Below are 12,535 nucleotides of genomic sequence, written 5' to 3' on the forward strand. Positions count from 1 at the left end.
ACTCCAGTGTGGTCTCGCCAAGGCCCTGTACAACTGCAGTAAGACATCGCTACTTTTGAACTCGAGTCCTCTTACAATGAAGCTAACAACACATTTGCCCTCCTAATTGCTTGCTACACCTGCCTCTCCACTTTCATTGATTGGTGTACAATGACACCATATCCCTTTGAACATCCATTTAAACAATACTCTTCCTTTCTGTTTTTCACACCAAAGTGTATAACTTCACATTTAACCATGTTGTTCTGCATCTTGCCTGGTGTTTGACTACTAACTCAACACGTCTAAATCACCTCCTTGCATCTGCCTCGCAGCTCACAATTCCACCCAGTTTTGTGTTGATTCTGCCTAGTTCTTTCATGCAGCTGCGGATTCAAATACAGCAAATGCATTATCTAAGTATCAGAAATATTCCATTGAAGATGACAAAACTGACAAAGTTGTTTGTGAGAACTGGGCCTAGAGCAGATCCCATGGCAACACCATCTATTTGGGAAGTTTGTTGCAGATCATGTATTAATTTTATAAATACTAGCCATTGCTTGTCTGCTGTCTTACCTTTTAATGTAATTTCCCAATCTATTACAGCCAACTTAGCCCCTCAATTTAAACTTAAGAGTTAAGTTTCGGAATAAACTACATCACTTTCAAGCTTAGGCCAAAATTATCGTTTTATGGACACTAAAGCAGTGTTTTTCAAACTTTTTTGCCTGGGACCCATTTTTACCAACTGGCCATCCTTCAGGACCTACGCTGGCTGACCTTTACGACCCACGCCGCCCGAACTTCACGACCCACCATTTTCGCCTATCTTTAATGTGACATGTGAACCTGTTTGGTCCTCACGATCTCACTTGCTTTGTTATTCAGTGTTACATTTCTGGTAACAAATTCAGCTGATGATTTAAAATCTCACTGCACCCATTGAAAAAAAATCAAGAGGGTTATCCTCAAACTCGCCATGCTTAATCTTGAAATGCCTTTGAAGTTTTGAGGGTTTTAATCTTTCATTTGCCAGTATTTCGCTGCATATAACACACACAAACTTTGCAACCTGATTTGCAGTGGCACAATTAATAAACCCAAGTTTAACTAGTCTATATGTAGATTGAGGTTCCCCATTATTCCGGTAGTACAATTGTTACAGCACTTCTAATTTCCTGATTTATACCGTGCCCTACACTACGACTACTATTTGGTGACCTAAAAGCAACTCCTCATATTTGCAGCCCCTTGCTGTTTCTTAGCTCCACCAAAGCTGATTTCACATCTTGATCTTCTGACCCAAGATCCTCTCATGCTAATGTACTGATCCCATCCTTTATTGACAGCGTCACCCCACCTCCTCGTTCCTTTTTGCCTATTCCTAAATGTCGAAAACCCTTGAACATTCTTTTCCCAACTTTGGTCACTGCAGCATTATCTCTTAGATCATATTTGTTTGCCTATCTTATTGCAAATGTTGCCTGCATTTAGATAGCATGTCTTTAAGTCTGTCTTTTCATTATTTTCACAACCTCTAGCCTTATCTGCAGGGACATACTTAAGTTTATATGCTCTGTCCCTCCCTGCCACACCCTAGCCACCATTTCCCTTATTTCTGTGTTGCACTCTTGCCTTTTTCTCTCTCTCTAATTTATCACATCCTCCTAAGCCTGATCACTCACTCTCAGGAGTTAGTTTAAAGCCCTCTCTGCTGCCCTAGTTTTCTGACCTGCCAGAACCCTTATCCCAGTATAGTTCAGGCGAAGACTGACCCATTTTCCCAATGCTGGTGCTAGTGCCCAAGGAATCGAAACCCATTTCTCCCACACCAACCAGTCTTTCAGCCATGCATTTAAATCTCTAATCTTATTCACCCTATGCCAATTTGCTTGTGGCTTGGGTAATAATCCAGAGATTGTTACCTTTGAGATTCTGCTTTCTAATGTAGCCCCTAGCTGCTCATACTCAGTAAGCCAAACCTCTTTCTTAGCTCTGCCTACATTGTTGGTATCTATGTGGGCCAAGATCACTGGATCCTCCCCCTCCGACTTCAAGTTCCTCACCAGCCCAGAGCAGATATCCAGAATCCTGACACCAGACCGGCAACTGCCGATTGGCACTTGCTCTCCCCTGACTAAACTTTCCTCTACTACCACTCCATTCCTATTAACTCCCACTGCTTGAATGGCTTCAGCATCACAGTACCAATTTGCTCATCCATCCTACAGCCCCACTTTCACATGTACAGGCTGTCATCACTTTGAACCTGTTTGATAATTGCAACGGTAGAGTCCCCCTCCTTTTCTACCTTCGCAATCCCCTAACCTACCTCACTCGCGGTCAAGCCGTCCTGACCCTGATGACTGACCAATTCAGAAGACCCTAACCTAAGGTATGTGACGCCTCCTGGAACAAAGCATCCAGAAAACATTACCGTGTCTGCAGCTCTCTCTCCAGCTCAGTGACTCTGAGCCGAAGCTCCTGGAGTTGCAGGCACTAACTGCAGATATGTTTGCTCTGAATCACACTGACATCCATGAGCTCCCACGTTCTGCAGTGCAGTTGTTGGCACAGACCTGCGAGTTGGTCATCTGTCCAACCGGCGAGCTGGCAAATGATGCTTGATAAAGGAATAAGGTGAGGAGGTGAAAGGAGAGAGGAAATGTAATGCCAAACCACTGACCAAACACAGTTTATAAGTAGCAAGAAAACACTAAAAGTTTTATTTCTTCAGAGATTCTGATAGACTTGTAGCTCCAGAAGTTTTTATTTTTCTTATTTAATTATCATTTTTTCTTTTTGAACTACAGTTTTACTGGTTTTTATGGGTTAGCAATATGCGGTTGAATGGTGCCTGGAAAATTGAAGGAAATCCTAAATATATATGAAGCAATTGTATCTTATGACTCTCCTAGAGGGTTTATATTCATGGTTGTTTTCACATTTTGTTTTCAAATTATTTAGATCCAAGTTACTTCAGCAGTCAGCAGTCTTGGACCCAACCACACCCACTAAATGCCAGAATGGAAGATCTTTTAGCATTCCCTCAGACAGTATTGATGTAAGCAAAGTTTCTCACAGAAACCAGTTGGATGTGTTGGCTCAGCTGTACTCTGCTTGTATCTCTGGTAAGTGAATTTGCTTAAGCAAAAGAACCACAGGAAAGATACAATTTTTATCTTGCAACAAGTGGTCTGGAATGGGCAACGGAATCAGATTTGAGCATAACATTCAAAGAGAATTTATTTATATATATATATATATATTATGGGCCAGGGTTTAGAAAACACCAAAGTATATTATGGAGTTCACCTGACCTATATCTGTTTATTGATTTTGGTTACGATGAGCACAAGAGCATTTCTTTCAGGTGTTATTCAAGAGAATGCTTAGGCGCTTTAATCAAAAAAAAAGTTTTATTCTAAGAATTTAGTTAACGTTTGTATAAACACACACAGTAAGAATTATCAACTACAAACATAAAGACCCATATAGCTACATTAATCTATGTATAACCCTTAATGAATTTCCCCTAAACTGTTCCAATTCAACAACAAGATCCCATAAACCAAAAGCCCCTATTTTTTACCAAAACAGCAGATAACTATACTCATTGAGTTTCTTCCTTGGAATAACTCTTTAAAATTGAAAATAGAGAGACAGACCAAAATACTTCTCTGTCTGAGTCTACAGCAGCCAAATGTGAAAACGAAAATAAAATCTCTCAGAGCCACAGCCCAGCTCCACCCACACAATGGCATCACTGAAGCCATGTGATAAGACAAAAACATTTCTTAAAGGGACACTCCCATGAAAATATATATATTTATATATGTTAAAAGGAAACATTTTAAGGGCAAGGGAGAAATTGGGAGTATTTGGATTGCTTGCTCAAGGAGATATGTAGAGTGAATGGCCTCTTTGTGGTGTACAATTCTCCTCATTCTTAGTGCATTGCTATGCGTAGAACATGACAAACTTAATAGATAAATGTTGAATGCATTTGAAATATAGTGTACTGGCATATTATTTATGGTGAAATACAGTGGGTGGAATTTTGCCAATTTTTGGCAAGTCGTTATCTTGGGCGGGAAAGGTGGAGTGTAGCCTGGCCGGCTGTACTATTTTTAAACACTTTATCAAAAGAATAAAAGGGGCGGATCCCACAATGTCATACTGGTGAGGTGGACTCTGATTTAGGCCAACACACCAGCACGGTTGGTTTTAAACCATCATCATGAAGAGCGCCCCGATGTAAATGAAGAAACCTCCCACCCCCACCCATGCAACCCCCGGGCACTACCTGAGGCCAATGCCTGGGCATGGTCCTCTCCTCCCTGGGGGCGGTACTTATCTGTGTCCTCCATTGGGATCTGCTCACCACGTGTACACTGTGGGGGACCTGTCGTGATGCATGCCAGCGTGAATGAACAACTGAAAAAAAAATGTTTTTATTGAAGTTCGTTCAACAGGCAAATCTCGTAAACATATAGTTCAATTATAGAGGTGCATCAATCATAACAGACGTCCAGTCACATATTTAGGAGAGGAGACGTACAAGGCGGTTCTCCGTTTAAAAGTCATTTTTTTAAAAAGCGCAGTAGACATTCGTCAGATAAACACTCTGACTCAAAGAAAAGATGCGGGCCATATTTACTCCTCTGATTCCGAGGCTTTGCTAGACTCGGCAGGTAGCAAGATGGCGAGGATGAGGACCCCTCCCTGCCGACCACGCTGCCGACGTCTGATGCCGCATTGTAGCAGTCGAATTGGAAAAACACAGAAGTTGAAAAGTTGATAGATGAAGCTCTATCTATGTCCATGAAATTGGAGAATATGAGCAGAATTATAGAAGCACATGGAGAATATAGACGCACAGTAAAAAAAAAAAATGGAAACAACCCCATCAGTGGTAGAAATTAATAAGAATCTAAGGGCTAAGTTGAGCGACTCCCCGAGACCGAGCTCATCGTTCATTGGAACCTCCATGTGCGGTTTTGTAATTTTAAGGAGGAGGAGCAGGTCCTTCGTTGGACCAGGCAGTACCGTGAAATAAAACTTTGTTCGATTATATGAAGACCTATGTGCAGACCTGGCAAAGAAAAGAGCAGCCTTAAATGCACGGTGGAGACAGAATCAAACCTGGGTCCTTGGTGTCATGAGGCAGCAGTGCTAGCCTCTGTGCCATTGTGCCGCCCCTGGCTGGTCGTCTTCTGACGCATCAACTCAAGGGGCAAACTGTCTCTCGAGCGATCCCTTGTTCCAAAGGGAACTTGGTTTCAGCTCCTCTCCAGGTTAATGCGGCTTTCAACTCGTATTACCATGATCTATATGAGTCAGAACCTCCGCCAAACACTTCAGGTATGAAGGCCGGGATCTCCGCGCCGGGTCGGAGAATCGGCAGTGACACGGGAAATTCCCGCCATGCCACTCCGACGCCGGGGCACGATTCTCCGCCGACCGGAGAATCGGCGCCCATCACGCCTGCGCGGTTGACGCGGTGCCAGTCGGGGGCCGCTGAAAGCGGCCGTCACAGCGATTTTCCACAGTCAACTGGCCAAATTCCCGCCGTGTTCCGGTGAGTCCCGCCGGCGTAGTTCCAACCTGGTACCACCCAGCAGGAGCTCGGAATCACTGCCGCAGTGGCCGTCCTGGTGTGTTGGGGGGGGGGGGGGGGGGGGCGAATCCACGGCGTCCAGCCCTGTGATCTGGAGGGGACCTACCTCCTCCTGCGCAGGCCCGCTGTAGGTCTCCGTCATGTTGCTCGGCGCCGGAGCAGAAGTGGCAACCATGTGCCGGCGTGGGTCCGCACATGTGTGCGATGGCTGTCTCCATGCCGGCGACGAACAACATGGCAGTGCAGGGCCGCATATCGGCGCCAGAGCAGCACTCCGGCGCCATGCTGGCCCCCTGAGGACCGCTGAATCGCTGGGTCAAGAGGCCCATTGACACCGGCGTACACTACTCCGGTGTTTACCCGGTGTCAACACTTGCCCGGGATTTCGGAGAATCCCGGCCGAAGAGTTTTCTAGATGGTCTACATATTCCGGCCATAGAGGAAGGCAGGAGACGCGAGCCCCCTTATGCCCAGAAGAAATATTGAAATGCATTGGGTGGCTGCAATCTGACAAAGTCCCCGGTCCTGACAGCTTCCCAAGCAAATTTTACAAAAGGTTCTCAGAGCAACTTATTCCTTTATTATTGGACATGTTTAATGACTCGCTGTGCCCATTAGGTCACCCGCTACCCCTGACCCACTCAGGCCTCAATTTGTTTGCTTCTCAAGCGGTTCACGGACCCAGTAGAATGTGGATCATACCAACCCATTTTGCATCTTAACACAGATGTTAAACTACTGGCTAAGGTCCTGGCGTCCCAGCTGGAGCCTTGTCTCCCAGTTATAGCATCTGAGGATCAGACAAGCTTTGTTAAGGGCCGACAGTTGTCGGCCAATGTCCAACGCCTCTTAAACATTGTCCTCTCCCCTTCTGCTCTGGAACCTGAAGTATCTTTGGCTGCATTTGACAGGGTGGAATGGAACTAACTTTTTGAGATTTTGGAGACATTTGCTTTCGACCCTAAATTTACCTCCTCGATTTGTCTGTTGTACAATTCCCCTAAGGCCAACATTCGTATAAATACAGTATCTTCAGAATACGTTCCATTCAGCAGGAGTACTAGCCAGGGCTGCTCTCTTTCTCCGCTGCTCTTTGCATTAACTATTGAGCTCATCTCGATAGCGTTGAGGTCATCCAAGGGGTGGAGTGGAGTGCCGGGTATCGTTCTACGCAGATGATCTACTTCTGTGTATTACAGACCTGGCCCACCACTGTCAACATAATGAGGATACTCACAACATTTGGTACCTTCTCGGGTGACAAATTAAATTAAAAGTGAGTATTTTCCAGTGAATCCACGAGCCACAGAGGCTCGACTTAGTTCATTGCCGTTTCGTCTCTCGCCCATTAATTTCAAATACCTGGGGGTCCACCAAGCCCATAAATGGACATTACTTTATAAACTGAACTGGGGCAGCATGGTAGCAGGGGCAGCACGGTAGCATAAGTGACTAGCACTGTGGCTTCATAGCGCCAGGGTCCAAGTTCGATTCCCCTCTGGGTCGCTGTCTGTGCGGAGTCTGCATGTTCTCCCCGTGTCTGCGTGGGTTTCCTCCGGGTGCTCCGGTTTCCTCTCACAGTCCAAAGACGTGCAGGTTTGATGGATTGGCCACGGTAAATCGCCCTTCGTGCCCAAAAGGTTAGGAGGGGTTATTGGGTTTCCGGGATAGGGGTGGAAGTGAGAGCTTAAGTGGGTCGGTGCAGACTCGATGGGCCGAATGGCCTCCTTCTGCACTGTATGTTCTGTGTACTCAAGCCTCATCAATAACTTTAGAGGTGGAGTAATCTTCCTCAATCTCTTGCAGGTGGGATCCAAACTAAAATTAAAATGAATGTGCTTCCAAGATTTCTCTTTTTATTTCAATGTATCCCCATTTTGTAGTCCAAATAATTTTTATTATGGTTAACAAATTGGTTTCTGCTTTTATCTGGTCAGTGTCCCAGAGTCCGCAGTGCTCTGCTTCAGGAAGCCCTCCTCCCTGACCAGTTTCCCAAGCTTCTTCGAGACAAATTCAGTTGGGTTCTTACCCTCTGCGACCTCCGGTAGTCCCAACGATCCGCGGGTTCGGCTGACGGGACCTGTTTTCTTGGTCATCCACCTTCCCCTTCAGTGCCTTCCGGCTTTACTCCAGCCTTACCAACTCGGCTTCAAGTGAGGCGGTCCACTAGTCCTGATCGGTGGCTGCCTTCTCCAGGTCCCGTACCTTCTCTTCTTGGGCCTCCAGTCTCCTCTCTATCCATTGCTCCCTTTCTATGGCCAGCGCTTCTCTATTGCCGACTACATTGATGACATGAGGTCCTCTTTTGCCACTTTTCTGTGTTTTAGTAGTTCAGTGGAGATGAACTCCAGCTTCTCTGCCGATGATTGGGCCGGAGTGGCCGATCCTGTTGGATCCGCCATGCTGATTTCTGGGTCGCCACGTGGGTTCCCCCATTCTGGGGTTGGGTTTTTTCTCCGCTTTCGGTTTGGCTGCTGGCTCACCAGCATCTCAAGTCAGTTGGGGGGTTGGTGGGGTTAAGTTGGGGTGAACGTTTTGGTGGGTTAGCGAGGTCTAATCGGAAGGTGACTTGGGTGCACTATTTCCCTTTGTCTTCTTTCAAAGAACTTGGTTCTCGGAGATGTGTCCTTCTGTCTGATTGGAACTAATTTGTATACTAGCAACTAAGATTTCAACTTTAAATCCTTAAACTTGAATGCAGATGGCTAATGACTCCCAAGACTCCACAACCTTAAACTAGTTGGTCATTTTCACAGGTAATTTACAATAGGAACAGAGGAACATAGGATCATTGGAATTAGGAACAGAAGTAGGCAATTCAGCCCTTCAAGCCTGCTCTGCCACTCAATCAGATCGTGGCTAATCTCTTAATGGTCTCAGAGCGCACGGGACCTGGGTTCAATTCCCACCTTGGGTCACTGTCTGTGTGGAGTTTGTATGTTCTCCCCGTGTCTGCATGTGTTTCCTCCGGGTGCTCCAATTTCCTCCCACAGTCCAAAGATGTGTGGGTTAGGTGGATTGGCCATGTTGATTTTCCCCTTGATGTGCAGGTTAAGTTGTGGGGATAGGGCAGGGTGGACTGGGGAGTGTAACTGGGTAGCTCATTCAATAAGGGTCAGTGCAGACTCAATGGGCCGAATGGCCGCCTCCTGCACTAGATATTCTATGAAATAAGGAGACCAAACTGGACACATTACTCCAGATGAGGTCTCACCAACACCTATATAATTGCAACAACACCTCTCTACTTTTATACTCCAGTCCTTTTGCAATAAAGTCTAACATTTAGATAATTTGCCTTTCTATTTTTTCAGACAAAATGATTAACCTCACATTTATCCACATTAAACTCCAGCTGCCAAATTTTGGCCCAATCTCCTAGCCTATCCATCTCTGTCTGTAAAATCTTTATTCTCTCTTCACTGCCTGCTTTCCACCTACTTTAGTATCATCTACACATTTTGCCATGTTACACTCTGTTCCTGCTTGCAGATCATTTATATAGATTGTAAGTCGTTGAGGTCCAAGGACTGACCCCTGCGGCACCCCGCTAGTTACAGTTTGCCAGCCAAAGAAGGAGCCATTTATCCTGACCCTCTGCTTTCTGTCAGTCAGCCAATCCTTAATCCAATCTAGTGGTCTACACCCAATCCCCTGTGAAGTCACCTTCTGGATCAGTCTTTTAAGCGGCACCTTGTTAGATATACCGCATCCACAGGTTCCCCATTATCCACCTTGCTGGTTGCGACCTCAAAGAACTCGAGCAAGTTTGTCAAGCATGACTTACCCTTCATAAAACTATGCTGACAATGATAGATTGAGCTCTGTCTTTCCAAATGTTCAGTTATTTCCCCCTTGAAGATTGATTCCAGCAATTTATCCCCCACAGAGGTCAAGCTAACCGGTCTAGTTTCCTACCTTTTGCCTTTCTCCCTTTTTGAAAAGGGGCATCACGTTAGCGTATTTCCAATCCACCGGGACCCTTCCAGAATCCAGGGGAATTCTGAAATAAAATAACCAATGCATCCACTATCACTGCTGCCACTTCCCTTAATCCCCTAGGGTGCAGGCGATCAGGTCCTGGAGTCTTATCTGCCTTTAATCCCATTAATCTCTTCAGAATCGTCTCCCTAGTGGTGGTTATTGCACTAAGTTTCTCTGCATTAACTGTAATTTTTGGGAATTTTTTATTTTCTACCGTGAAGACAGAAGCAAAATATTGGTTCAGTACCTCCGCCATCTCTGTGTTCCCCATTATTACCTCACCAGTATCGTCCTCTAAAGGGCCAACATTTACTTTAGCTATTCGCTTCCTCTTTATATACTTATAGAAGCTTTTGGTTTCAGTGTTCATGTTTTCTGCTAGTTTTCTTTCATAGTTCTGTGCACAGCATACATTCTGGCAGCTCTGTTAGTTGGAGAAAAATAATAATGCAGGGACGTTGCATTTTGACAAAGTGACCTTCAACCAAGTGTAAAGATGTTCACAATGCAGACTGCATGAGGACTGCAAGGAGATGGGAAGATAGCTGAAACAAGAAAATATAAACAACTCATTTTATATTATATTCTTATTCTAGAGAATTTAGTGCCAAACATTTTTCTGGAGCTCTTCTTCATACTGCAGTTGTTGACATCCAGGGGAGGAGCATCAACAAATGATTTGGAAGACGCCATTGTGGGGAAAGGTAAGAGTTACCTCGTGGGGAGCAGTAATATTGGTATTCCAATTTGTGGCTCAAAACAAATACAATATGTAAAATACAATATGTATAATACAAGCAATGCATATGAATAGAAATGATTTGTATAGCACCTTTCATAACCTCTGGCTGCCTATTAAGGTGCTTTACAACCAATGACGAACTTTGTGAAATCTAATATGGGAAATGTGGCAGCGAAGTTGCACGCTGTCAAGGTCCTACAAGTAGCAATGTATTAATGACTTGATAATGGAAATAGTTGTATGGACAATAATGGGGGACTGAAAGCCAGATGTAAGTGCGTTTAACTCTAGAATTAGAGTCAGAAACACACCTATAAAATCTAGCCCGAAAATCCATAGTGACCTACTTGCCTGGATTGAAAATTCATACTTCTGAATATATCAAGGAGAGGCATCACAGTTTTGTCTCTGAATCCACAGTAGTGCTAGCATTGAGAAGACATTATAGTGAGTAGTTGCTGGTTCTGTGGGTGCCAATGACCATGTCCACCCACCTAATCCCTAATAAAGGATGGAAACTCTCGTCCATGGTTAGACTGTGTAGGGGAGACCAAAGGTGAAAAACAAGTAAGGGATATTACAGGTCATTATATATTTAGTCATCAAACTCTCAGTCTGCTTGTTGTCATGTCACTGTGGCTAAATTGGACAGGAGGAGTGTAATTTTTCATTTATTTTCGAAGTGTGGTGGCAGATAGTTCACTCAGCACCATTCTGGCCAGAATGGTATGAACTGGGGTCTGTTTCCACACTTGGTGCCTCATTTAATTATGCATGGGTGAGCATCTTTCCGAATGCGGGTCTGGAGCTGATTCAGCTGCCCTTCATCAGTGGCACGTCTGGGTGCCATATGTAAAAACCAGTCCAGCATACCCTTGTCACTCATGAGTCTCGCCCACCTGTCTTTATGACATCAGGCAGTAAGTGTGGATCCCAGCCTCATATAGAAGCCCTGATTCAACCACCATGCCCTCGAGGCCTTGATTCGAGGCATCCTGACGCAGAGGCATTTCCTCTGCCCCAAGGGATGGCTCTTGGAAGCACACCAACCTCACCTCTCTGGTGTGGGAGGTCATCAATAAGGAGGTCGGTGTGGCTGGCAATCATACTAGAAGTGACATACTGTGCAGGAAGCCGATGAATTAACTCAACTGCTCTGCGGATAAGTCCTCTCTTGGCTCCCTCCACTATCAAACTTGCATAATGGCATCATGTACTGAAACGGTGGCAGACTTCATGGACTTCTCACGCACCCACTAGCAGGGTATATTAACACTCCTTCTCTCACGGACACTTTCACATCATCCCACCTGTTATGTTGCTCCCACTCTGCTCTCCGGTCTTCTGGAGGGGGCTCACTTCTTTGCATAGCCAGATTATGAAGGACATAGCAAACTGCGATTGTGTGGGAAACCCTCTCCGGTGCGTATTGCAGACAGCCACCTGAGTAGTCTGGGCAACTGAATCACAGCTTCAGAAGGCCTATGGTCTGCTCTATGAGCAACGGTGTACCTCTCCTCAGCGCACGCCTGAGGGTGATGCACCGGAGGCATCAGTGTTTATGTGGGGTAGTCCTTATCTCCTGGCAACAATCCCTGCAGATGTTCTGGGTCCAGTTGTTGTTATGAATATAGCCTACCTTCCCTCAGCTCATCAGCGAGGTGTCCACGCCCCACATGGACCTCTACCCATCACATCTGGAGTCTTCACGCACCCCCTTCCAGTAAACTATGTGAGCGTTTTACGTAGGCTTGTGGGGGCCAGCTTTCCTCCTCTCGGTCTTCCCTCACCCGCCTCCTTGCTTTTCTGCCTGCCATTGTGTCCCCTTACCCTTCCCCTGCCCCACACCCACCAGCCCTTTTTCCACATTGTCCTCTTTGTTAGCCCCCCCCCCCCAAAAATAAATCCAATGGATTTTGGTCCGGTGGAATGGAGGATCCATACATCCTGCAGCACAGTGCTGTCTACAAAGACCAGCTCGGCATGGGGCTGGAGGGTACGAACCGGTTTACCCCAGCAGAGTGGGATTAAATGCAACAGGAGCAGTGCAGGGCTATGACGGTTAGGATATGTATGTTGCACTCTCCTCAAAGTCGCGGGTGAACTGAGGTCTGCCTTGTGCACACCACTCTTTTTTTCAATCACGTTTGAGGCCAATGTTTTGATGAGCATTCTTAAGATCCAAATAAATTCAAATATTCAAATGC

The 12,535-nt window shown here is 45.6% G+C and overlaps 1 protein-coding gene across 2 annotated transcripts in view; it reads left to right on the plus strand.

Moving 5' to 3' along the window:
* The window catches only part of LOC140398667 (codanin-1-like), a 162,957-nt gene that overhangs the window by 31,409 nt on the left and 119,013 nt on the right, over positions 1-12,535 (plus strand). For both annotated transcript variants that reach the window (XM_072487634.1, XM_072487643.1), the window contains exons 4-5: positions 2,950-3,113; positions 10,183-10,290. In XM_072487634.1, the coding sequence (XP_072343735.1) occupies positions 2,950-3,113; positions 10,183-10,290 (272 nt within the window). The remainder of the gene's footprint in view (positions 1-2,949; positions 3,114-10,182; positions 10,291-12,535) is intronic.

This window comes from Scyliorhinus torazame, chromosome 2 (genome assembly GCF_047496885.1).
Source record: "Scyliorhinus torazame isolate Kashiwa2021f chromosome 2, sScyTor2.1, whole genome shotgun sequence".
Lineage (NCBI taxonomy): Eukaryota > Metazoa > Chordata > Chondrichthyes > Carcharhiniformes > Scyliorhinidae > Scyliorhinus > Scyliorhinus torazame.